This window comes from Nelumbo lutea, chromosome 2, assembly GCF_056320005.1.
Source record: "Nelumbo lutea isolate HS-2025 chromosome 2, American lotus-T2T, whole genome shotgun sequence".
Lineage (NCBI taxonomy): Eukaryota > Viridiplantae > Streptophyta > Magnoliopsida > Proteales > Nelumbonaceae > Nelumbo > Nelumbo lutea.
Window position 1 is genome coordinate 85,841,940 of NC_142685.1, and position 26,612 is coordinate 85,868,551.

The window sequence follows — 26,612 nt, forward strand, 5'->3', positions numbered from 1 at the left end:
ACGTAGGTTCCCTGCGCAAATCAAGATTTCGATCTCCTCTTGTATGAACAACCCATAAATCAAGAAAATCATAAAGAACAGTTCTAAATAATAATCAGATTTATATAAAATTAATTTCAGATTATTCGCCCATCAATTTTGGGAACAAGTTTCCCAAAACCCATATCTGCGCAAATCGGGTAGAACGCCTTCTGCCCATTTGCGCAGGTTCAGATCTGAAACAAATTGGTTCAAGATTTGAACCATGGCTCTGATACCAGTAAAGGGATGAAAGATCCATCCTATGGACGCCCAAAGATTGCGGAATAAAGGGGGCGAATTTCAAAAAAAAATTCCCTTCAACTGGGAATCGCATTCCCTATTTTAGAAAACCATATTTTCAATGATCATTCTTGAACCATAAACTGAACCAGATCTGAACCAAAAGGAGTAGGAGAGACGGTGTACCTGATACGAAGAAATAATATCTCCCAATGGAGGTGTACATGCCCAAGGAAGGATCCAAAGACTGCTTCCACTGAAGATGGCGCAGTGCAAGATGGAGCAGAATCAGCAGTGTTCTTCTCCAAGAACTCTGTCCTTCACAAGAATCAGTAGGATGGCACCTGAGCATAGCTTCCTATCAATTCTTTCTCAAAGAACTGATGTGAAGATCGAGTCTTGACTTCTCCCACAACTGGAGATCGAACTAGCAAACAAGGGCGGCAAGAATAGGGAGGCGGCAAGAAAGAATTCCGTAGGGATGCTTAATTCTTCCTTCTTTGATTTCAGCACTAAAGAGGATCTGAATGAGTGTTTTTTCAAGGCTGCTGCCCACTCCGTGAGCTGCTTATCCAAATCATATTTAGGTGATAGGGATAAACCCTTATCTTATCTACAGATTAGATTAACTTTCTCCTAATCTCATTAGGAGGTTTCTAGATCTGAATCACATTCAGATCTGGACTCTCTGAGTGGATAGGGTCAAGACCCTATCCTATCTGCTAATCCATCTCAGAATTTGCCCCATTATAAACTAATTAAATAACCTAGTTCGAAATGGGCTTTAGGCCCATTAAGCTTATGTGCTCACTTAACCTTCCTAACTGCTGCCTAGTTGGGTTTCCTTGTATGGCGTGGGACCCAAGCATTGATCTATACATCAGCCACATGGGTTCGGCCCAGCCTTTATCACAAGGCCTAGCCGAACACATTATTATGGATAGTGCACCCCCTAAAACCCATCTTATGGGTTTTATGAGCCCAACACTTACCCTAAGTGGTCCCTAGGCCAAGCCACCTTGTAACACCCAGGGACTGTGGGCAGATGCAAGATTAGCCCATCAGGTATTATCCTCAATGGTCTTACACTTAACCTCTCAGCCCATAATGATCATACACTGCCCGAAAAGAGATGACCTCTCTCTCGGTTACAAGGAACAGTGTTGCACTCTCTGCTTACATGGATCCCGGGAATTAAAACCTTTTGCAAACATTTTAGAAACCATAATATATATGCTTTTATATCTCATATAAAATATATTTTGCAAAAACAAATCTCAACGATTGAAATCGGCTGCTATCAGTCCTGGTTTCCATTAGTGAGAGTGCATCCTCGATCATTACCTTTGTCCGACAAAGGGGCTGATCCTGTCACTATGATCACCCACTCAAATGAATTCTGAAATTGTCCCAACATACCCAGGTTTTGACCCCCACTATGGATCTCACTGATTGATACATCAAAGACAGCCCAATCCGAGACCTAGTGCAGTATCATAATTGAGTTTAGGGGTCGGGTGTAACTTTCTAGTTTTGCCCATCAATCTCCAAGGTCCATGGCAATACTGGAAATCTAGTCAAGTTCAAAGATTCAATTAATCCTACACTGTATGTGCCTAGGGTCTCACCCTGGCAGCTGAGACAGGCCACCCCAACCAACTTGGTGGCACCACAGTGTCAGCCTTCTCCCTAGACCGACCCACTGGCTGTGAACATTCTAAACAAACACGAGTCTCATTAAGTGTCCAATTTAAGGGTATTACACAGAAACATACCAAGGGAAGATGAATCAAATATGCACTTTTATTCATTTACAATAAACTCATAAAGTATATCATTCTGATTGAAGCTAAGGGCATACAAAACTGTCTAACACGAGGTGTGCCAAGTGGATTTGGCTCGGAGCTCTAGCCTCCTGGTCAAGTGGCTTATTGGTTAGAATAGTTCACTGCTCGGCTCGATCAAGGGCAACCTAGGTCGCATACAGTTTCTGCGTGCATGTCACGCAATCTATGAACTTTGCGGATGTAAAAAAACACGCTAAAGTGATTTTGCCTCGGGGGTCGTGTAGCCAGTTTTCTTGCGAGTCATCAGATTGTCTTGATCTTGACCGTTGATGCCCGAGTACAGTGGCTATAAATAGCGGGGTTCCTACTCATTTTCTCTCACCATAAGTCCTCAGCACTCGTCTTGAGCTCGCATCTAGGGTCTCCAACTCAGATCAATTCTCCCTAGTTCGGTTGCTTTTCCTTGGTGAGTCCCCTTTGCTTTTCTCCACTATGCCTAGCTTTGATAGCCAACTAGATGAGCCCGAGGTAGGTACCTCGACTCAGGGTGACCCCACTAGAGTCTAGTCTCATGAGGCGCAGGAGGCCTCAGGTAATCTGGCATCCACTTCTCACTGAGGTCGGATGTCGGATAGGTTCAGTCCCTCCATTATGACCCTGGAGAGGCTCCGATACCTCATCCGGCAATACAATCTACCTAGGGAGTATACCTATAGTCATCCTATGGGTAACTTTACATGGGAGCACGATCCTGATGAGATCGTGATCTTCCAAAAGCAGCTTATAGCCGGGCTCCATCTTTCTTTCCACCCTCTTGTCGTAGAGTTCCTGAACCACTTCAACATCACAATAGACCAACTTCACCTAAACTCCGTTCATAACGTGGTTGAGACCATATCCCTTTGCTTCGAGTATGTCCTTCCTTTGAACTTAGATATTTTTTGCTCGATCCTCTCAATAAATAAGAGCGCTTCAAGCGTTCTCCCCAAGCACAGGCAGGCCTACTACCTATCCCCTCGCCTGGGTTTTAAGTTACTACACAAGCTTCCTAGCAAAGTCGCGGCCTGGAAGCAGGACTACCTTGTAGTCCGGAACACCGCGAGGTGGCCCTTCCCCACTCATTGGAGGGCGGCTATTCAAGACCCTAGCATTATCCTGGACAAGAAGACAAGGGAAACGCTCCAATCATGGGCTGAGCTTAGGTTTAATTACAAGGATTATATCACCGAGAGCAAGCTCATATAGGCCGGGTTGAGCCCGGGTAGGTTGTCTTACTTAGCACCTTGCTTGAATAGTTAGTACTTTCGAGTTTACTAATGTTGAGCTATGCTACAGGGCCCATGGAAGAAGAGAAGCTTAAGGGGGAGAGGCTTTTTTGCCAAATGAAAGGGAGGAAGAAGCGAGCTGCCAAGAGAGCTCGCATCAAGTCTCCGCAAGCCCTCACTTCTGAACCCGAGCTTCCATAGGCTCCTACCTCTGAGACTGAGCTCCTTGACGTACCTCCAATCATCGACTTGGAGGAGATCCTACCACCTCGGGAGCCCGAGGCATTGATAGAGCCTGCTCCACAGGCAGCTGCGGAGCCCGAGGTCACCACCGAGGCCGCTCATGTAGCGGCTGAAGCTTCCGCTGAGCCCATTCGCATAGCCGAGACGGCCATTTCCAGCTTGGGGAGTCAAGAGATGGAGCCCAGAGCATCCTGATTCCTTAGTGCAGCATTCGAAAGAGCAAGGGGGTTGTCTATGCCGAAGAGGTCTCCATTTGGGCCGACCTCACTCTTGCTCAGCTCAGAGCCCGGGCTGCCACCCACACAATGGTGGTAAGTTATAAAGACCCTTCTCTCTCTTCTCTTTTATACCCCCCCTTTTTTTTGTACATCTCTTCAGTGCTAACCAATCCTCTCTGGTCAAGTGAACTCCGCCATGCATGCCTTGACCTTTCAGTCTGAGAGGCATCTGAACCGGGCTCTAGCTATCGAGGACTCAGCTTGAGCAGTCCACACCGATTTGAGGGCAGATTGCGACCAAATCTATCGACTGGAGAGTGATGCTTCATCTCAGAAGAATGTCATCGAGGCATTGATGGCGGAGAAGGAGGAGCTGGCACACGAGAGGGATGAGCTAAAGACGAGGTGAACACCCTCCAGGCAGGCAAGGGGGCTTTAGAGCTCAATGTGAAAAGCCTTAAGGAGGATAAATGTGTCCTAAAGCATGAGGTGGAGTTCCTCAAGGTTGATATTGAGGAGAAAACTGAGATCTTCAACCATGCCATAGAGGAGACCAAGGTAAAGGCCGCCCTAGACTATGTCAGATCGAACAAGTTTGATGTCATGCTGATGGAGGCCTATCGTAAGGGCTTTAAGCTTAGTAGGTGGTTGATAAGGCACACATACCTCGAGCTCGATATGAGCACCATCACCACTTCGTGGATCACGGATGAGATAGCCTGCTAGGCCACAGAGGACCCAGATTCTGAAGAGGAGAGCGGCGATGAAGAGGTAGATGCCACCGACCTGGCAGAAGCTCCTGAGGAGGTCCCGAGTAAAGATGACGAGTCCCCCAAATAGTTTGTGTAGTCCTCGTACCTTGAGCCTGTGATCTCAGTTTTAGTTTCTTTTCTTTTTTACCGAGCTCATTGTATGGAACTCTCAATCATGAATTTTGCCTTTATGCTAAGTACTGCGCACTTTATACTTTTGCCATAGTGACTACTTTATCCGAATTGTTGAGTGTTCGAAGTATGGTTTTTCATCTGTCGCCTCCCCGAACAGTCTCCTAGTATCTTGTAGGGGTGGTTTTTATAACGTACACCAAGGTGAGAGACATAGTAAGGCATATGGCCAAACTGTCTTCCAGTACTTGACTTGCTAGCTGTCTCTAGCAGGTTCAACCCGTTGTATGCCGAGGTGGGCTAAGTGTCGTAAGGTCCATACTTGAGTTGCTTGCGTCCTTGGCATACTATGCACTACAGTGCCAAGGCCCTTGGTTAACTCGGTGTTTTAGCCCTTTGGCTGGGGTTAGTCACTCCCTCCTAGAGTCTGCCCATGCCGAAGAGGTGACTAGGTCCTATAGTGCCGAGGTCAACATTAGCTCAGCATTTTGGCCCTTAGGCTCTGGGAGCGACTACGGTTCACCCCCTCTTGGAGTTTGCCCATGCCAAAGATAGTTCCAAGGTCATCGTTAGATTGGCATTTTGGCCCTTGGGCTCAGAGAGCGACTTGTAGTTTACTCAGCTCGATGACCATGGGTAATATTGCCTTAAGTTGACAATGTTTCATGCCCAAGGTACTTGTTTCCCTTCTAGGGTTTTGAGCTCGTATGTACCTTCTCCAAGCACCCGCTTTACAAGGTAGGGTCTTTCCCAATTAGGCTTGAGCTTACCAATGCCGGGCTCAGGCACCATAACTTTATGAAGAACTAGGTCTCCGACGCGGAAGTTCTGCTTTTTTACCTTGGCATTATAGTACCGAGCTACTCTTTGCTGGTAGGTTGCGGTCCTGATATATGCGAGGTCCCATACCTCATCAAGTAGGTCGAGGTTCGTGTGTAGCTCGTCTTCATTTGCCTTGTCCTCATATGCTTCTAGTCGTAGTGTGGAGACCTTGATCTCGGCTGGGATGACTGCTTCGGTGCCGTAAGTGAGATTGAAGGAAGTCTCACCTATTGTGGTCTTTACTGTGGTCCGATAAGCCCATAATATGCTAGGAGGCTCGTCTGCCCATAGTCCTTTAGCTCGGTCTAGGCATGCCTTTAGTCCGTAGAGGATAACTCTATTTGTGACTTCCACTTGACCGTTTGCTTGAGGGTGTGCCATCGAGGTGAAGTTCTGTTGAATTCTCATGTCTTGACACCAGTTCTGAAATTTGATATCCTCGAATTGCTTACCGTTGTTAGAGATCAGTACCCGAGGTAGTCCAAAATGACACACTATGCTCTTCCTGAAGAAGTTCTGCACATTTCGAGTTGTGATTGTTTTGGGGTTCAGCCTCAACCCACTTAGTGAAATAATCGACTACTACCACTAGAAATCTTCTTTGCCCTGTTGTTGGTGGGAATGGCATGAGTATGTTGATCCCCCACTGTGCGAATGGCCACGGGCTAGTAAGGTACTTTAGGTCGGCAGTAGGCTGGTAGTGGATGTTGGCGTGCTTCTGACACTTGTCACATCTTTTGACGAGCTCAGTTGTGTCTGCCTTCATCGTTGGCCAGTAGTACCCCTGTCGCAATGCTTTTTGGGTGAGGCCCTGCCCCCCAAGTGTCCGTCGCACAGGCCCTCATGAGTATCGTGGAGGACGAACTCGGCCTCAAAGGGTCGCAAGCAGCGCAGATAGGGGAGCATGTAGGATCTTCTGTACAGCCGCTCGTATATCATGACGTATTTGGCTGCCTGATGCTCTACCCTTTTGGTGGCATTACGATCTGCAGGGAGGGTTATATGTAGCAGGAAGCTCGCGAGTAGATCGATCCAGCTCAGCTCTGCTTGAACAATGGGAGCGACCTCCTTTGCCCCCCCCCCCCCCCCCGAGAATGCTAGGTTGAGGTAAGTTCTCTATATACACGGTTCTCATGGTGTTATCACTAGTGCTAGCTAACCGGGATAGGGCATCGGCCTCAGCGTTCTTTGATCTCGGGATCCGCTGGATAAAGTGTGACTGGAAGTTGAGTAGAGCCCCTCTTACTTTGGCTAAGTAAACTATAATGGTTGGCTCGCGAGCTTCGTACTCACTCGTAACATGGTTGACCACGAACTGAGAATCACTGCAGATGACAATGTGCTTGGCTTTCACCTTGTTTGCTAGATTCAGCCTGGCTAGTAACGCCTTGTACTCTGCTTTATTGTTGGATGTCACGAACTTGAAGCGTAGTGCATACTCCAATTTCACACCGCTCGGCTCGTACAGAATGATCCCAACTTCGTTGCCCTGCTGGTTTGATGAGCCATCTACGTGAAGGATCCATGGCTCTTCATCCTAGTTCGCGCTTGATCTAACTAGGAGAGATGCCATGCTGGTTGCTACTTCACAGTGCTCGAGCTCAACCGGCATGGGAACCTCGGGCTCACCCAAGCTGGGGGCCTCGTGTTTGATCGGCCTGGGGACTTCAGAGCTAAAGGTGCATTATGCGACAAAATCTGCCAAGGCTTGGGCCTTGATAGTAGTTCGTGGCTTGTACTGGAGCTCGTACTCACTGAGCTCGACGGCCCACTTCGTTAACCTTACGGAGACCTCGAGCTTGAGCAGGACTTGCCTTAGAGGTTTGTTGGTAAGGACGACGATGGTGTGGGCTTGGAAATACGGACGGAGCTTCCGAGCTGCAATGACCAGTGCATAGGCTAGCTTTTCTATCTCTGGGTACCTCATCTCTGCTTCCTGCAACACTTTACTAACATAGTAAATGGGTCATTGGAACCAATCTACTTCTCTTATTAATATTGAGCTGACCACCTCGTCACTTGCCAAGAGGTATAGCTCTAAAACATCACCCTCTTCAGGTCAGGTTAAGACAGGGACACTGGCGAGGTACTTTTTGAGTTCGTCGATCGCAAGCTGACATTCTTTAATCCATTTGAATCCTTTGCTTTTTATTGCCTTAAAGAAAGGCAGGCAACGGTTTGCCGACTTGGGCATGAAATGGCTCAGAGCGGCTAAATGGTCATTCAACTTTTGAACCTCTTTCAATTTTTGGGGTGGTTTCATTTCTAGGGTAGCCTTAAGTTTGTTCGAGTTAGCCTCAATGCTACGTCGGTTAATGATGTGCCCTAGGAATTTACCCAAGGTGACACCGAAGACACTTATTCGGGTTCAAATTCATGTTAAACTTACACAGAATTTCAAAAACCGAATGCAAATCTTGTATTAAATCATGTGAAAATTGGGTTTTGACGACCATGTCGTCTACATAACATTCTATTTTCCTACCAATTAGTGGCTCAAATAATTTATTTACAAGTCTCTGAAAGGTTGCCCCAGCATTTTTCAACCCAAAGGGCATGACCTTGTAATAGTATAGGGCAAGCTCGGTTATGAAGGCAGTCTTTTCTTCGTCAGCTAGATCCATCCCGATCTAGTTGTAGCCAGAATATGCATCTAAGAAGCTCAGCAACTCATGCCCTAAGGTCACATCCACCAGACAGTCGATCCTAGGGAGTGGGAAGCAATCCTTTGGGCAAGCTCGGTTCAGGTCGGTGTAATCAACACACTTGCGCCATTTACCGTTAGTCATTTTTAACAGAATGGGATTGGCCACCCAGCTAGTGTAATGAACTTCCCTGAAAAAGTCGGCTACGAGGAGCTTCCCGACCTCCTCGTCGACTGCCCTCCATCGCTCTGGGGCTAAGTTGCATTTCTTCTGTCTAACGGTCCTAACTACAGAATCATTATTCAGCTTGTGAGTCATAATGCTAGGGTCTATGTCGGGCATCTCTGTCGCGGACCATGCAAAAACTTCTAAATTTTTAAGTAAAAAACTTATCAGTTGGGATCGTAGAGGCTCCTCAATAGAAGTGTCAATCTGAAGTGTCCGAGCTAGGTCCTCTGTTGATGCCGGGATGGAGACAGTCTCTTCATTGGCCACCTTAGCTTTCCCTTTGAGGGCGGCGACGTAGCACTTGCAAGACTCAAGCTGGTCACCCAGCGCTATCCCAATTCCGAAGTCTATGGGGAACTTCATTGTCAGATAGTAAGTGGAGACCACAACACGTAGGGCATGGGTGACCGGCCGACCTACTATGGCATTGTACGGGGAGGGGGTTGCGACCACTAAGAAGTCGTGGTTGAGCCTCACTATGCTAGGCCAAGTGCCAACTTCCACAGGTACTGTAATCATTCCCAGGGGCCTGACTTCCTCTCCGCTAAAGCCTACTAGGGGAGTATTTGCGGGCTTCAGGTTACTTTCTTGGAGCTGGAGCTGGTCGAATGTTGCTTTGAAAAGGATATCCATCGAGCTGCCTGAGTCGACGAGGACATGCTTGACTTCAAATTCGTTAATTTTTATCTTTCTAATGAGCACGTCATCATGGGGGTAATGGATCCCGTGCATGTCATCCTTTGTGAAGAAGATCGGGTCTTCCATCCTTGGCCGCTTCAGGGAATTCTGCTCTTTCCTAGCAGCCTCGCGAGTTGATGCCCGAGCTGCTGCCGAAGTGCAGCCCGCGACAATTGAACCTCGAACGATCACGTGGATAGTCCCCCGAACTGGTCTCTCTTCCAGGGGCTACCTCTGTGGTTGCTCTGCCTGCCTACTGGGTTCGGGAGCGTCTTTACTCTGCTCCCCCTGCCGACCTACTTTATTATTATTATTATTCTGTACAAAATTCCTTAGGTATTCGCGATGGATGAGCTCCTATATCTTAATACAAAGGTTTTTACAGTTTTTGGTACTATGACTGTGGTCTTTATGGAAATTACAATACAAATTTTTATTCCTTGCATTAGGGTTTGCCTTCAACTGAGGTGGCCATTTCACATATGGGGCATCCTTGATGGCCATAAGGATCTCGACCCGCTTCATGTTTAGGGGCATGTTGTCCGCCCTTTCTGCTGCCAAAGCTCGGAAAGGCTATCCTGACCTCGCCCCTCGAGCTTGGTCCTTCTTCTTCTTATTATCGCCTTGGGTTGAGGGCTCTGTCTCCCTTTTTCTTTTGTCAAGGGCTTGTTCATCTTTCTGGTTGATCTCCTCCTTCGTCCCTATAAACTGATCCACAAGGTTGAGGAACTCGGTCATAGTCTTGGGCTGATTAACAACCACATGCCACTTGAATTCTTTATGGGTGACACCTCGCTTGGCCACAGTGAGCTGAATTGTGGGGTCCAAGTCGAGTATTTGCAAACAAGCGTCGTTGAATCGCTTGATATAGCTTTGGATGTACTCCCCTTCCTTCTGGACTATGCCAAGGAGGCTCTTTGAGTTCTTGGGCATCTCTTGCTGGTGACAAAGTGGAAAATAAAGACTTGCACAAACTGCGCCGAGCTCCTTATAGATCCGGGCGCAAGGTTTTGGTACCATGTACGGGCTACCCCTTTGAAGGTGGTGGAGAAATCCATGAACATACAGGATTCACTGGGCCTTGCCAGGTGCATTTGGGACTGAAAGGCGTCCACATGGTCGTTCGGGTCAAAGGATCCGTCATATTTATCCAGTGGGGGAAGCTTGAAATCCTTTGGCATAGGAATAACAAGAAGTTTTGGCGATAGAGGAGAAGAAGCTAAAAGAAGTGGGGTAACTTTTATTTCACCCGAGCTTACCTCTTCCTTACCTTGGAGCTCGGGCAGATCGTGAGTGGGAGCTCGGCGAGCTCGGTGGTGCCTCCGTTGCTTCCTTACTAGCTCGACGTTGGTGCTACTGGCTTCTATATTTCCAAGCTCGATGGGCCTAGGGAGGGGCTCGAACTGTTGTTGGTAGCTGCGAACTGAGGGGCCTTGCCTCAAGTCTGCAGCCAACACCTCGAATTGGTTTTCCGCAAGTGGGAGCTAGAACTACGAATGCTAAGGCAACGCGGGCCTAACTGGCTGGGAGGCCCCCGACCTGACTACATGATGCAAGGCAGGGGTAGCTGGTTTCTCTTGTCCGCTACGATGCCGAGGTCTCTCCTCGGCGAGAAGGAAGTTCGTTCCGACAGCGGGGCTTAGTTTGCTACATGGCCGGAGCCGAGGAGGGAGTGGCTGTTGGGCCTGAGGCAGTGGGGGAAACTACTGTTGATATTGATACTAGGAAACTTGGTGCAACACTTGCTATTGATAAAGTTGAAGTTGTTGGAGCTGTTGCATTTGAGCTTGCATAACTTGCATGCACTGCATCAAGTCCTCAAGTTGGCATTAGCAAGCCATCGGAGGGATGACAGAGGGTTTAGCGAAGGTTGTTCCAATCATAGGGGGAAGTGGAACATTCACGGGTGCCACTGTTTGAGGCACATTCAGACTGGGAACTCCGTCTGCAGAGAGGGGGATGGTGAACTATCCGATGCAGAAAGTGGGAAGTTGGGGCTGTTCCTCAGAGATGTTTCAGTTTGCACCTCGTCCAGATTGTTGGAAGAAGCCATGAATGCTGAATTTTTGAGAGGGAGTTGTGGAGACTAGAGGAAGGCTTTTTGAAGTGTTCCCACAGATGGCGCCAAATGATGTTGTGCGATCCGGGCACTCCTAACTGGCGGAAACCTAGCTCCCAGTTGGTGACGAACAGTACCTGATGCGAAGGGGAAGGTGAAGCATTCCCGAGGAGCTCGCCCAGTGGGAACACTCCGATGCTTAAGTTAGAACTCTGAGAAAACCGAAGAATACAAAACAAAGAGCTGAGAGTGTAGATGGCACAAGTTCAATACCTCTTCTCTTCGAGGGTTGAAGTCTTTTTATATTGAAGATCTCTCAAATCAAGCATAAACCGCCTCTGCCACAACCGTTATTGCCAGAGTCGAGGTGGCAAATGTGGGCAGCTGTCACAGGGTACGGACTTGTCAGGCGCAACCTCCAAATTCGGCATGTACTATTGTTAGGTAGATCTTTTTCTATAGGTTGCTGAGCTACTTTGCACCGAGCTGCCTTGGTCCGAGCTACCCTACACCGGGGTGCTGGGGTAGCCGAGGTGAGAGTGCTTGAGGTGAGCCTTAGGCAAGTATGGGCAGGAGCATTAATGGGGCTATCCTGAAGTGTCCCCACTTCGGGATACTTCCCGTAGATCGGGGTGTTCCCTTCTTAGGAAGGAAGAGTTTGGGGCCCACTAGGAGGAGCTCAGGAGTCCTTCTCCCTTGGGGAGAATTCGGAGTATGCTAGATGTTTCTTCTCGATGAGCTGCTATGTCTGCCGAGTTGTATTGCTGGGCTCTGGCGAGTTCAGTATGCTGAGTTATGGCCAGACTGCCACGCTGAGCTGTCACTTATGCCTAGCTGTACCCACGTGTCCCCATGCTACGAGGTCGGGCCAAATCACCCTCCATCATATCCTATTATCCTATTGACTTGAAGATCCAAAATAGAGATATCCGAATTCAACAAAACAAGATTGAACTTTGAATCATCCGACCCATTTGCTCCCCTACCAACTTCTAGACCTATTGGGTTAGATTGACATCAACCCGGCCCGATTTGCACCCCTAAAGAACCGATCCGTGTTGCTCCGCCGCTCCACGCTTTATTTGCCGATGAATTCGAAACGCCCGGTATTTAACAGCGTTGTATACGGAGACTTTCCCATTTGGTTCGGACTCGAGTGCCGGCCGATCTCTATTTAGGTAAATCGACGGACTCCAAATCTCCAATTAATTCGCCCAAAATGTTCATTTCGCGCACAGAAAATAGAGAAAATGACAAATAAATAAAATTATAAAAAATAAAAATTAAAAATAAAAAAAAAAGAAAAAGAAAAAAAGGGAAACAAAGAACGAGAGATCGAGAGAGCGAGCAGACGACAAAACACACCCGTTCTGTTATTTTCCCTTGCTCGCTTGCTTACCCCAAAACTTTAATCTCGCAACCAAAACCCTAATTTTGTTCTGCTTTCCGTTTCACCCTTCCAATCTTCATTTCCAGGTTTCGGTTCCGGATCGCCATTGAAGAAGGACCGCCCGATCGGCTTCTCTTCGCCAGGTTAGTTTCTCTAATTTCTCTTCAGAGTCTGGTTGCTGGTTTGCTCTCAGTTGTTTCTACCTTTTTGTTCTTTTATTTGATTTTGTGTTTCATGTTTGGGTTTTCTGGTATGCTTCGTGGTCTGTGGTGGATCGGCTTGGGATTTTGGTTTTTTGACCGTTGGGGTTTCGTGATTCGATTGGTAATGTGGTTTTCTTGTTTCTGGATTTTGATCTCTGGTTCGTTTGGGCGTTATGAGTGAGGGAAGATGTTATTGAGATCTTTGGTATCGTGCGTGGCAGTTGAGTTAGGGTTCAGTTTTGATGCAGTAGGACGAAGTTTGAAGATTCCAGATTAGGTTTTCTTTTCGATTTTTTTTGGGATGTGAACGTGATCTGAATTTTTGGACGGTAGTAGTGTTCCTGAGATTGTAGAATTTTAAGAAATATACTCATTTTTATTATTTTTTTTCTCATTTGGGAAATCTGGTTCTGAGTTGTTGGATGGGCTGAATCTGGAATGGTATTCAATGCGGATAATGATTAGCCTGCAGAGTTTACGTTTGTTTTCCAATATATGTTTGCACTTAACTGTTGTTTGGGGGCTTGGTTATTTTCCACTCCCTGGAGTTGGTCGTTTGGTTAGATGGAGAACAGATAGTTCTGTGATCCTTTCACATTTTTGTACATTGTTCGATGATTAATCTATGCAACGGCGAGCACCAGGAAATAAAACTATAGAAGTACTTGAAACTAAAATGAGTTCTACAGGAATTTATACTCATCTTGTTTAATCTGGTGCCACGTATACATTTTTTTCTTATGTGTGCATTTTTTATTTATCCAATGCTGCAGTTTACTGCCAAAGGTACCAGCTGGCTTGTTGGTAAGGTCTCTAGCTGGTCGTAGCAGAGACATAGAATCAAATCCCACCCTCACCAGGGTTGTGGGGGGTCTTGGGGTTTGTGGAAGGGTCTCCCCCATTGTGTAGCCTATTTGCTTACCAAAAAAGGTTTACTGCCAATCTGCCATGTATGGTATACCCATTAGTGGAGAACAGTTGAGTTTTTATTCTCTTCTTTATTTGCTTTGATCACTATGGTAGTTAACTTGTGGTGGATTGACAGTTTTATTAGATTGACTAGCATAGTTTAAAATGTCCCTAATTTCCCTAATATTTCCATGACATATTTCCATTTCCATGGGTAGTAACATAAAATTTTATTGGAATTGACATTTCCCCAATGGACACTACCAGACCTACGTGGAGTGCAAGAGATAGTATCAATGACATATTTCCATTTTCACTTCCATGGGTAGCAACATGTAATTTTACTAGAATTGGCATATTCCTTTTGAACACTACCAGTACTATGTGGAGTACAAGAGATAGTATTATAACATTAGTTGGTCACAATATTGTAGATATGTGAACTAACAAGTTATTGTCCACCTAACTTACATGATTACAACTTTGAGCTAGTTCAATATTCATTTCAAACGTGAAGCTAAATAATAGTTTTTGTTTCTGTTGTAGATTTGATCTGTTACAACCATTTCATTTTCTATGAGTTTAAATTTTGCTTTAACTAATTCTATCATGAAGTTCTAAAGCTTAAGGTTTACAAGGCAATTTCAGAATGTATTCTTTTGTCTATAACCTTAGTTTCTTAGTTTTGTTTAATAACTTGGAACAAGATAATAATTTAAAAAGGTGTGCCTATGGTTCCTTTGTCATTTCATAAAATACCATTCTATATTTTGCATATTTTACAATGTTTCCACCATGTCTATAATTTTTACTATATTTCCATCCGATTTTTGGATGACCGACATTTCCACAGACATTGACATTTTAAAGTTTAAATCTTGAGCCTGAGGCAATATCTCAATTCGGGAAATCTGCAATTACTCTAGCTTATCCATTAAAACTGCAACAAATAACATTTGCTTTTGTTTTTGACATTGTTGAAATAATTTTTTTTCATCATCATCTAAGCCTAATCCCATCTATATGGTGTTGTACATGAGTCCTGTTTCACTATTCCGTTCTGTTTAGCGCTATATTTATTGTTGTAGAAATTTGTTACTTGCCAAAAAAAATCCTAGAAACTTTGTGTCTTTAAATATACTATTAAGGTGTTGCAGTATGAAGGTATTCTTGTTCTGACATGACTGTACACAATTTTTAAATGATATGTTTCTGATAAGTTCGGGCAGACTAAAAAGAACATAGTGGAAGTAGTAAGGAATGATTGAAGTTCTCATTATTTAAAAGTGGATATGATACTAAAGAGAATGGAGTGGTGAAACAGGATTCATGCAGCCAACCCTAAAAGCTTACATGAAGATAATGTTTATGATCAGTTCATGCTGTCCATTTTGGAGTTGTCATCCACATGGTGTGTAAGGTTTTGTCTGAAAAGGAGAACACAATTTGTTGCAATAGCGGGTTGATGTCCCTTTCCATAAACAATGTTCTTTCTTGCATTATTTCTTTTGTAACACCATTATTGATATTGGGTTCTTAGAGAAGTTTGATTTAAATTCCTTGCTGAGAGGCATTAACCAATTGGAAAGTAAAAATTCAGTCACTTTTGATGGGGCATATTTATTTGATTAAGATCTAGAAAGATATATCTGTGAGTGAGTCCCACAGTTCTTTAAAAGATTTTCTATTTTGGAAGAGTCAATAGCATGAAAGCACTAGCATGCAGTGTTGTGTGGTGTACATTGTTTCATTGCATGCAATGTTGGGTAGATGGTGTACATTGCATGTAGTGTTGTGTGGCCTCTCCAAAGTGTTTATGATCAGTTCATGTAGTGAAGTAAGGTGCAAAATTTAAAGAAAAATAAAAAAATGCAGAAAGGTAAAAATTCAAAGCGAATTAAGAAAATACTGAGAAATAGTATTAATTAAAAAAATTCAAACTTTAATTTTAAACTAAATGTTTTAAAACATCTATTATCTCAAATTTAAATGTATAAACATAACATATAAAACATATTCAAAGTGAAAAATGCAAAAATAAAATAACAAATAGCATACAAAACATATTCAAGTATGCCAAACTTTTAGTTTCTTTATATCTTTCTCAGTTGCATTATTTCAAATGGTTAGTGTCATGTTACATCCTTCATTCCTAATTCTACAACACAAAATGTCTTTATACAAAACCCCTTGAGGCAAGCTCAAACAAGTCCACGTTAGGGTGTTAAATTCTTAATCCATAAAAATGATTTTATTATTTTAATTATCTTTTAAAAATATCTTTTATTAGGATGGATCAATGGACAACATTAACAAATAGGGGGTTCTTAAGAAACACCAAACAACTCAAAAGGATAAAAGGACACATGCTTGGTCTGAGGTGCAAGGTGCATCAGACACATGTCTAGGCACGCTAGGCATGTGCCTTTTGAAAGTGGTATTCCTAGGGTCTAGGTGAGGCACATACCTTAAAATGCACCTTTCCTGTGTGCCTACGTGTGCTTTTTAAATCACTACCTCTCCCAAAAGGACAATGTGCTCATGTTGGGCACACATTGAAGTTCTACACTCCATGGTTTCTTAAGGACACTTCTATGTAACATTTCCTTTTAATCTCCTAGCTTATTTGACATAAATATCAGCTAATGTATAAGATTTATGCTATTTTTTTATATCAAACATTACTTGGTTAAAAGGGCAATTTTTTTTGCAGGTATATAATGTTAGAATTCATAAAGTATGAATTATTTTAATAGTATATACTTTTCCATGATGTTCCATGAATCCATGTTTTCTCATCTTGATAAGACCAAGAGCTGCGACAAACCAAGGCCTGTGCATGGGAATAGCCAACCTACCTACCAAGTTTACAAGAAAAGGGAGAAGTCACGTTAGCAAGAATGTAGTCCAAGTGGCTGATTGCTAGAACAGAATAACAGTCCTACAACAAGCTGTAACATCTTGTAACAGACTGCAACTGTAAACAACTTACCTGTCTACATCTGAATCCCCTTTTCTTCCCCTATCTCTGTTTCCCTTAAGTTTCCTCTTCCCTCACGAAGTTGGTTCACTCTACGAACCCTAAGTTAGGTAGCACCTAACAAATTGGTATCAGAGCATGACTAATACGCGATATACAACCCTGGAAGCCCGATTTGATCAGGTGGAAGTCGAGCTCCATTGAGTTTCAAGCGAGATGCTAGGTATCAAGGATACTTTAATAGGAATCTTGCAAAGATTGGAGCAAAGCCCACCGGCTGAAGACAGGGAAATCGACCAAGATCGAGTTAGCCAATGAAGCAATCGAAGAAGCAGCTCCATCTTGGAGAGAAACACCAAACCGAGCTTCCCAGTTTTCTTAGGCGGAAACCCCATCCCATGGATATGTAGGGCGGAAAGATTTTTTGAATATAATGAGACATCTAGACCAAACAGGGTGGCATTGGCAGCGATGCATTTGGATTGAGATGCCATCCTTTGGTATCAATGGTATTGCTGAGGACATCCTTGTATTTCATGGCTCGACTTCACAGATGCTCTGTGCGTCCGGTTTGGAGCTTCCGGTTATGAAGATTTTGACGAGAGTCTTGCGAAGATAAAACAATTGGAAGTGTTTGTGATTACCAATTGGTGTTTGAACGTCTATCATTGAGAGTCCAAGGGTGGCCAGAGAAGGCTCTGGTTGGAGTTTTTGTGGGAGGACTCAAGGGAGAAATCCAGTTGGAGGTTAAGGCGATGCACCCAACAACGGTAATGGCCGCGACAACCCTAGCCCGCACCCAAGAAGAAAAGATAGCTTGAGCCCGACGTCTAAACAGGCCCTGGCAACAAACGAACAAATCATTTACTGCACCAAGATCGGAAGGGATGGGGTTCGTTAAAGAAATTAACGTGGGCAGAAATGCAAAATCGTTGAGACAAAGGTCTCTGCTACAACTGCGAAGAAAAGTTTGTCCTCGGTGATAGATGCAAAACTCAACAAGCCTTCTTGTTACACATTGAGGAGGAAGGGGAAGATCAGCAACCGGAAGAAGGATCGTCAATTGAAGAACATTGGGTCAAGACTATACAACTAGAAATATCGCTACAGGCCTTAACATGGTTCTCATCACCCCAAACCATGAGGGCGACGGGTTTAGTTCAGGGTCACTAGGTGTCTATCCTAATTGACAGTGGTAGCACTTTAAACTTTGTAACCGCTGTGCTAGCTAGACGATTAGGATTGCCAGTTCAGCCCACAACCTCATTTAAGGTCCATGTGGCAAATGGGACCTCACTCCAATGTGATGGAATTTGCACAGACATTGGGTTACACATCCAAGATCAACAATTTCAGGTTGATTTGTATCCACTAGAGTTAAGTGGGGCCGACATTGTATTGGGAATTCAATGGTTGCAGCAACTTGTGCCTGTTCTTTGTGACTGGGCCTGTTTGTCTTCGGATTTCATGATAGAAGTGACTAGAGTACATTTGCAAGGCCACTTAGCTAGCCGAGCCACCCAATAAGCTTGGCATCCATGTTGAAACAAGCACGATACCCAAATCAGCTCATCATTTGGGGATCAAATCATATGGGCCCAGGATACAACAACTCAAGCTGAATACAAACAGCAGCTCCACAACATCCTCCATCAATATGTTGCAGTTTTCAAGGAGCCAACGGACCTACCTCCAACAAGGGATCATGACCATAGAATCCCACTATTGCCGGATGCGCCTCCTACCAATGGTCATGTACATTATCTGGGCCATGTGGTGGAAGACGAAAGGGTCTCAGCAGATTCAGACAAGATAGCTGTCGTCCAACAGTGGCCAACGCCACGTAACACCAAGGAACTCCAGGCATTCCTAGGACTCACAGGGTACTACCGACGCTTCATTAAAAGCTATGGCATAATTGCAGCCCCATTGATAGCCCTTCTAAAGAAGGACTCATTCAGCTGGGACAACAAAACCCAAGTAGCATTTGAAGCCTTAAGAGCAGCGGTGTCATCCCCACCAGCTCTAGTCTTACCGGATTTCAACAAACCATTTGTGGTTGAGTGCAATGCATCGGGACCGGGCGTGGGAGCAGTGCTGATGCAAGATGGTCAGCCCCTTGCCTTCTTCAGTAAGGCATCATCCATCACACAAAACCACTCTTCAGTCTACAATCGGGAATTGATGGCAGTTGTATTAGCAGTCAGCATTGGCGCTCCTACCTGCTAGGCTGTAAGTTTGTAATTAAGACTGATCACCAAAGTATGAAATTCTTATTGGAACAACAGGTCCTTTCTCCAGATCAGCAGCGGTTGGTCTCAAAGTTAATGGGCTTTGATTACACTTTTGAATACAAACCGGGAGCAACAAATAGGGTTGCGCATGCATTGTCACATCAACCCAAACATGGAGTGGGGAGCATACTCCAATTGCAGGTGTTCCAACAACCCACGACAGCACTATGGGACCAACTAAGGGAGGCAGCCGGCAGTGATAAGGAAAGGAACTCCAAGCAATAAAGACACAATTGTTGCAGCAAACAGGGGACAAACCGGGGTATTCTATCCAAGGGTCAGTGCTGTACTATGAAGGTAGAATGGTGTTACCAGCGGACTCACCACTTTTGGACCAACTCATAAATTACTTCCATGCGACACCGATGGGTAGACACTCGGGAGTGTCTACAATTTTATTGGAAGGGTATGCTAAAATCCATAAGGAAATACATATCTACATGCCAGGTATGTCAACAATGCAAGTATGAGGCCCAATTCCGAGCTGGCCTGCTAAAACCATTACCCATACCCAACCAAGTTTGGGAAGATATCTCTATGGATTTTATAACAGGCCTACCGACCTCTGCCGGTAAATCAGTTATATTAATAGTGGTTGATTGCCTTACAAAATACAGCCACTTCTTAGCATTGTCACATCCATTTAATGCAGTTACAGTAGCTAACACTTTTGTGCGAGAAATAGCTCGGCTCCATGGGTTCCCAAAGTCTATTGTTTCTGACAGAGATCCAGTCTTCATCAGCCTCTTTTGGAAAGAACTTTTTCGCCTCCAAGGTGTACAGCTCAGCAAATCCACAAGCTACCATCCACAGTCAGATGGGCAAACGGAGGTGGTCAATCGTTGCTTAGAAACATATCTACGATGTTTCATCGGAACAAAGCCGAGACAATGGTTCAGCCGCACTGAATGGTGGTACAACACTACCTATCAAATATCGGCTGGGATAATCCCTTTAAGGGCATTATTTGGTCGTGATCCACCCGCACTGATTCCCTATGAAAGGGGCTCCACAGCAGTAGCTTCACTAGAAGAACACCTGCTAAATCGAAACAACATTCTATAGGAACTTAAACAGAACCTACTCTGGGCCCAACAATGGATGAAACAATCATATGATAAACACCATAGGGAAGCACACTATCAAGTTGGTGATACGGTTTACTTGAAATTGCTTCTCTACGAATTGCTTTCTGTACAAAAACAGAGATGGAACAAACTGGCACCTTGCTACTTTGGACCCTTCAAGATCTTGGAGAAAATTGGACCTCTTGCATACAGATTGGATCTCCCACAAGATGTGCACCCAGTCTTCCATGTCTCAGTTCTCAAAAAATGCCTGAAACCAGTGGCTATAACTCAACCACATCTTCCAAAATTCTCAAGTGACATGAACCTAGAAACAGAACCGGTGCGTATCACTAATTTCAGATGGGTCAAAAAAGGCTCTCACATTGTTCCAGAAGCCTTAGTTGTATGGTCACAACTACCGGAAGAGGATGCCACATGGGAACCCTATCTACAACTGCAACACCAGTTCCCCCATATTGACCTTGAGGGCAAGGTCCAGCTTAACCTGGGCGGTATTGATAAGACCAAGAGCTGCAGAAAACCAAGGTCTGTGCATGAGAATAGCCAGCCTGTCTACCAAGTTTACAAAAAAAGGGAGAAGCCATGTCAGCAAGAATGTAGTCCAAGTGGCTGACTGTTAGAACAGAATAACAGTCCAACAAGCTGTAACCATCTTGTAACAGACTGCAACTGTAAACAACTTACCTGTCTATAAAAACCCGAAGAAGAAATAAAGAGCCACGGAATTCCATCTGAACAAATCTCTCTTTCTCTCTCTCTCTCTCTCTCTCTCTCTCTCCCTCTGAATCCCCTTTTCTTCCCCTCTCTCTGTTTCCCTTCAGTTTCCTCTTCCCTCACGAGCTTGATTCACTCTACGAACCCTGAGTTAGGCAGCACCCAACACATCTTGATAAGCTAGACTCTTGGACATGCATTGGATTTCAATTCCTGTGTCTGTGTCCATGCAACACTGATTACATGCAGAACTCTTACCTGTGTGTTGTCTTGCTACAGTGGGAATAATGATTCTAGATTGACATTTGAGGCAGCTGACTGAAATCAAATAGATGGTAGCTGTGATTGTAGGGTGTATACAAACTGTAAGCACATTTAGTTTCGGCATTGTTTCTTATTATAGGACTTTGCTTATGGTTGGAATTCTAGCTGTAAGGTGTCTAAGAGAACATAATGTGTATAAAAAGGGAAGTAAAAAGGATAGAGTGCATATGACTGTGTTTTCTTGCTGTAGTGGGAAATAATGATTGTAGACAAACATTTGAGGGAGCTGATGGAGTGAAATCAAATAGATGATAGTTGCCACTGTAGGGAGTGGACAAACTCTATGCACATCTTGTTTTAGCATTGTTTCCTATGATAGGATTTTGATTATGGTTTGAATGCTAACTGTAAGGTGTCTAAGAGAACATGAAGTATATAAGAAGGGTAGGGAAAGGGCAGAGTGCATATGACTGTATATTTTCATTGTACAGAACCTTAGTATACATGGGTTTAATTTCCTGTATCTTTTGCCATTCTATTGAAATGTACCCTTACAATTTTTGGAAAAAGAGAATTAAAAAGTTGCACAATAAACAGGATAAATTGCTGAGTTTTGTTATTGGCATCTGATCACTTTGGAAAGGGGGGGGGGACTTTTACATTGTACCCACTACTCAGCTATGAGAGGAGAGGGAGGGAGAAGCAAGGTTTTTGTTGTGGGCACTGGAATTGGGTTCAATAAATTTTAGTTTCAATGTGATTTCTCAATATGCATTTTATTTTACTATAGGTATAGTATCACCTCAAGTGATCATGTGAGATCTTGAAGGTTTAAAATGTTCATGAATTTCCTAATATTTCCATGGGTACCAACATGAAGTTTTACTGGAATCGACGTATTCCCCTGTAAACATTATTAGCACTATCTTGAGTACAAGATATGGTATTATAACCTGAATTGGTGACAATATTGTAGATGTGTGGAGTATCAATGTTATTGCCCATTTAATGGCGATTTTTGAATAAAAAAGGTGAAGATCTATATATTGTTATTGATTAGAAAGGATATAAGTTTGTTGGTGTCATTGTGTAGGGAAGTGGCATTTCAACCTGTAATCTACAAATTTTAAAGGATTAAGCCTTATTGGCAATTTGGTATATATATGTATTGGGCAATAAATATTTAAGTTTCTGTTTCATTCATGTCAGGCATATCCTACCATTGTTAGCCATGGGGGTAACAAGCAAAGAAACAGTTCTAATGGAGGTTTGCTATTCCTGTTCTTATGGACAAGTGTTCGTCTTGCAATGTTATAAATTGCCTTTTGTTCTTATTTGAAGGAAGCCCTTCTATTTATCATAGTTGGGCAATAAACCCCCTTGCTAGTGCCTCCCAAGTTCCTTGATATATATATATATATATTACCTTAGAAAGTCAATATATAAGTCGAATAATTGTGAGATTAATCTGTTTCTGTTGATAGTTTCACATTTAGTACGTATTGTATGATTATAACATCTCATTTCTTATCTGAAGCTCTGTGGCATGCATGCAAATCTTTATTAACAAAGTTCTTGTCCATTATGTTAACCTTGGGAAGTTATTACATGATTGTGTGATTTTGATCCTTTGATATATATTCTGAGGAATTAAACGTTTTATCTTTGTGACATTTCAGGGATTCTTCTGCTTTTGGAAACCAGTGAAATGTCTCCAGCCTCCAGATCCAAATCTAAGGACAAGTCCTCTGCAAAAGCTGCCAAGGAGCAGCCAAAGGCTTTATCCAAGCCTTCTACAGCTTCTACTACAGGGAATGGCATTCCAGCAAGTGCATACAATCCACTTTCAGGAACATTCCATTCCCTTGAGACAGCACCAGTTGTCTCTTCTCCACCTTCCCACAGTAATGGTCGGTTCCGAAATATAGATGAGACAGATGATCATTCTGGGAGCTCTCTTGGGACTGGGGCAGAATATGATTCTGTGTCAAATAATGATAGTTGCTCTGGTGAATCAGAAGATCAACAAAAAGAAAAGATAAATAGTACTGTCCGGCAGGAAACGATACCTGGTGCAGACAATGATAAACGGGAGAAGATCCGACAGAAGAATGAGAGGAAGCACCAGCGCCAAAGGGAGAGGAGGGCCCAGGAGTTGCATGAGCGGTGCAGTGGCTATCTCATGTCCAGAAAACTAGAAGCACTTGCCCAGCAGCTTGTGGCTATGGGATTCTCTTCTGAGCGAGCAACAATGGCTCTTATATTGAATGAAGGCAAGGTAGAGGAATCAGTTGCATGGTTATTTGAGGGAGGTGAAGAAGCAGCTCAATATAAGGATTCAAACCTTGATGGTGGGGGTAACTTGAAAATTGATATTGCTGAAGAGCTTGCTCGGATTGCAGAGATGGAGATAAGGTTCAAGTGCTCAAAGCAGGAGGTTGAAAGAGTTGTCGTAGCATGTGAAGGTGATTTGGAGAAAGCAGCAGAAACCTTGAAGCCACAGAAACAGCATCCACCTACTGCTCTGCCGAAGCCAGAAGAAACTGGAGATCCTCCAGTGGTCAGTAGTGGTAAGGTTGCAGTTTCTGTCACCCACAATCCAATGAGACAGGGAGCGAAGCCCACTATTCCTGTTACAATACAACAGAGAAGGGATGAAAAAGATTTCAACTATACAAAGGCAACAGCTACAATGGTGGCAGTGTCTCCTGAATCCGGAAACAAGAACTTACAGTCTCTGAGGATCCAGCCAAAATCAGAGTGGGTAAGGCCGCAAGTGGCTGCACCAGCAGAGAAGAGGTGGCCAACTGTGGGGTCAAGCCCTTCTGTTTCATATTCTTTGGCATCTTCTATCCAAGTTGCACCTCCACCGACAAAGACCGAAATTCGGTATGTTGTTGGAGGTGAAGTTAAGAACCTTCAAACGGGAGTAGTGAGAGAACCAGTGATCATGATGCAGCGCCCACAAACAACTAATGCAAAGCAGAACTCAGCCACAAGTATCAATGCGCCCCCTACTGTGAGTACCAGATGGTATCCTAACAGTATTGCAGGTATGGAAATGATGAAGCCATGCGGTAGTTTACCGTATATTCCACCAACAAGCCTGAGTTCAAGCAATATGAGCTCACAACAGTTCTACCAACCTCAGTATCAACCTTTTGCATCCAGTCCCGTGGAGTCCACAACAAATGGCTGGGGTGGTTCTTGGAGCAGCACAGGGAATTCATCATCTCTTTCTGTGCCATCCTCTCTGGGGCTTTTCTCTGCGTGGGGCTCAACAGGTGCATCAGGTTCAAATTCACCAGTTGATTGGAATACTGGGGACTCGATGCCACAATGTGACTACACCAACATAGACTGGACATTGGAGTCAACATCTTCAAGACCAAATGGGCTGTGGTTGGGGCTTGCTTCATTTGTGAAAAACAGTCGGATGTATGACTCATGGTCGTCAGCAACTTCTGCAGCTGCAATGCCTGCAATGAGGTCAGCAACTTCAAGTGGTGTTTGCATCACGGGATTGCAGGATGGAGTGGTGGCGACAGATACATCATCTTCTGCAGGTTCTCACGAGTGGACATCACCATTTGCAGGGAAGGATCTTTTTAGTCTACCCAGGGAGTTTGTTACTTCCCCTTCTCTGTAGGACGGGGAAGGACTTTGAAAGATAGAAAAAAAAGGATAAAAGGACAGATAAAAGAGGTTGGATTTGCTGCTGTTGGTTCTATGCCGTGTTGATGGTTGTTGCTGCTTAAAAAAGTGTAAAGAATTTAGTTCCTGGGTGATATTTGGTTTCCTTTCTATTTCTTTTATTTTTCTTGCTTAAGCATTTCATTAATGGTTCAACTTCAACATCACTCCGCTTGCTATTCCCTTCCCCTTCCTGAACAGAATTACGACCGAAAATATGGGAAGGAGTGGCAATAGCAAAAAGAATAGGGCATTGGCGTCATGCTTGATTCATCATTCTAGCTAAAATATGTTTAGGAATTAGGACTTGGATATCAGGGAAGGCATGGTAGTATACCACACATCTCCACTTTCAATTAATGATCTATCTACTCTTAACTTACAGCACATGTCGAGGTTCAAAATTTGGAAACGCATACGCAATTTGCAAGGCTACTTTGTGTTTTCATTTGCGTGTGGTGTAAATTCATCTGTGCTGGTTCACATAACAACACATGCATGGGAGTGCAAATTCTGTTTCACCTTGCCTTTAGGTTCACTTCATTAGTTTATTGGCTTTGTATTTTGCAAACAATGTTGATGTCAGTCTTAGTGCTGTGTTTGGTTTGAAATAAAAGATGGAGAAAGGGAAATGCTTTGTGCAAGGTTTAGTGGTATTTATATGAGTCATGAGGTACCTGATATAGGGCGTATTTTATTCATTTCCACAGTGATGGGCACGTGGCATGGTGGTATGATTTGCAGATTTGGTCATAATGCAGGTTGGAGAGCTAATGGGACCTTGTGAAAAGGGAGTTTCTTTTTCTTACCCGTCTTTACATCTATCAGGGAGGAAAAAAGATAAGATTTGATTAATTAATTCGAGGATACTAGCGGTCCAATTGAGCCGGGTTAAGTGGAATTGGGATTTTCTGCCAACAAAATACGTTTCAACCCTCTATCAACATCATCTTACACCGCACATCTCAACTTGAGACTAGGATTCACCATAAAAGTGGGACTTGCCATGTATGAGATGATATTTGTATGGGTTGGAATGTGTTTTGTTGGTAGGTGATCCGATCTTGGTTAATTGGGGTTGAGGTCAACTGTCCCTAATCCAACCCGAGTTGTTGAACCCCAACCCTATCAACCTGAAACTTTGGGCTGGGTTTGGGTTAGCCTCAGATGTGTATCAAGAGTTCTATTAAATAAAATATTATTATTATTATTATTATTATTGTTATTATTATTTTGCATAACCATTTGTCAATGCAAATGTTAAATGACTATTTAGAGTAATGATGACTGAAATTCCATGCTGTATCGATACCTTGAACCTTGGAAGTAGCTTATATATCTCTTCATTGATTCATAGGAGAATGAATAGAAGAGCATTACAAGTTACTTTTTTCTAGAGAGGTGATATGGCCAGAAAGAAGCGGCCAGTAAGAACACGCCAGGTGGCCCATGCCAAAAGGATAAATGGAGATTTATCAGAGCTGCTGACCACGACGAACCACCCAGTAATGGCTTCACTTCAGCAGGCCGTTGACCATACATCAGTCAAATAACGATTGGGTAGTTTCCAGTGTGGACATTGGGACGACCGAAGTGGCCAATCGCTCCACACCCTTCACCAAGGTAGAGGCTCTCTCTCTCTGGAATCTCTCTCCTTATTCTCAACATTCATTGCCTTTTATTCACCTTGGCATACCTCATTTATTCACTGAGCTATTCACCTGCTATGCATTCCACCTCTGCACTGACTTGATCGTCAGAAGATCCTCTTCAGAGACCAAACAAGGTTTGTAAAGGTTTTTCTACCTTTTCCTTCCTTTCCTCGCATTTTCCTTCAAACCAAACATAGCCTTAAAGTCTCTGATAAGTTGTTAATGGGTTGGATCTGGGTTGGGACATGGTGTTTCCAGCTCCTAACCAATTATTAACAGACAAAATCATGGACCCAGAACTATCCTAGTTTATGGTTAGGTTTATCAAGTCT

At 43.9% G+C, this 26,612-nt stretch overlaps 1 protein-coding gene across 2 annotated transcripts; it reads left to right on the forward strand.

Moving 5' to 3' along the window:
- The first annotated feature begins 12,233 nt into the window (after positions 1-12,233).
- On the forward strand, positions 12,234-24,750 carry LOC148871702 (uncharacterized). 2 transcript variants are annotated; one of them, XM_088972598.1, is made up of 3 exons: positions 12,405-12,623; positions 13,457-13,660; positions 22,615-24,750. In XM_088972598.1, exons 2-3 carry the CDS (start codon positions 13,636-13,638, stop codon positions 24,582-24,584), a joined length of 1,995 nt encoding a protein of 664 aa, XP_088828724.1. In that variant the 5' UTR covers positions 12,405-12,623; positions 13,457-13,635; the 3' UTR covers positions 24,585-24,750. The 2 variants fall into 2 exon arrangements, with proteins under 2 accessions (XP_088828725.1, XP_088828724.1); XM_088972599.1 differs by lacking the exon at positions 13,457-13,660 and having other exon boundaries at positions 12,234-12,623.
- The last annotated feature ends 1,862 nt before the right edge of the window (positions 24,751-26,612 follow it).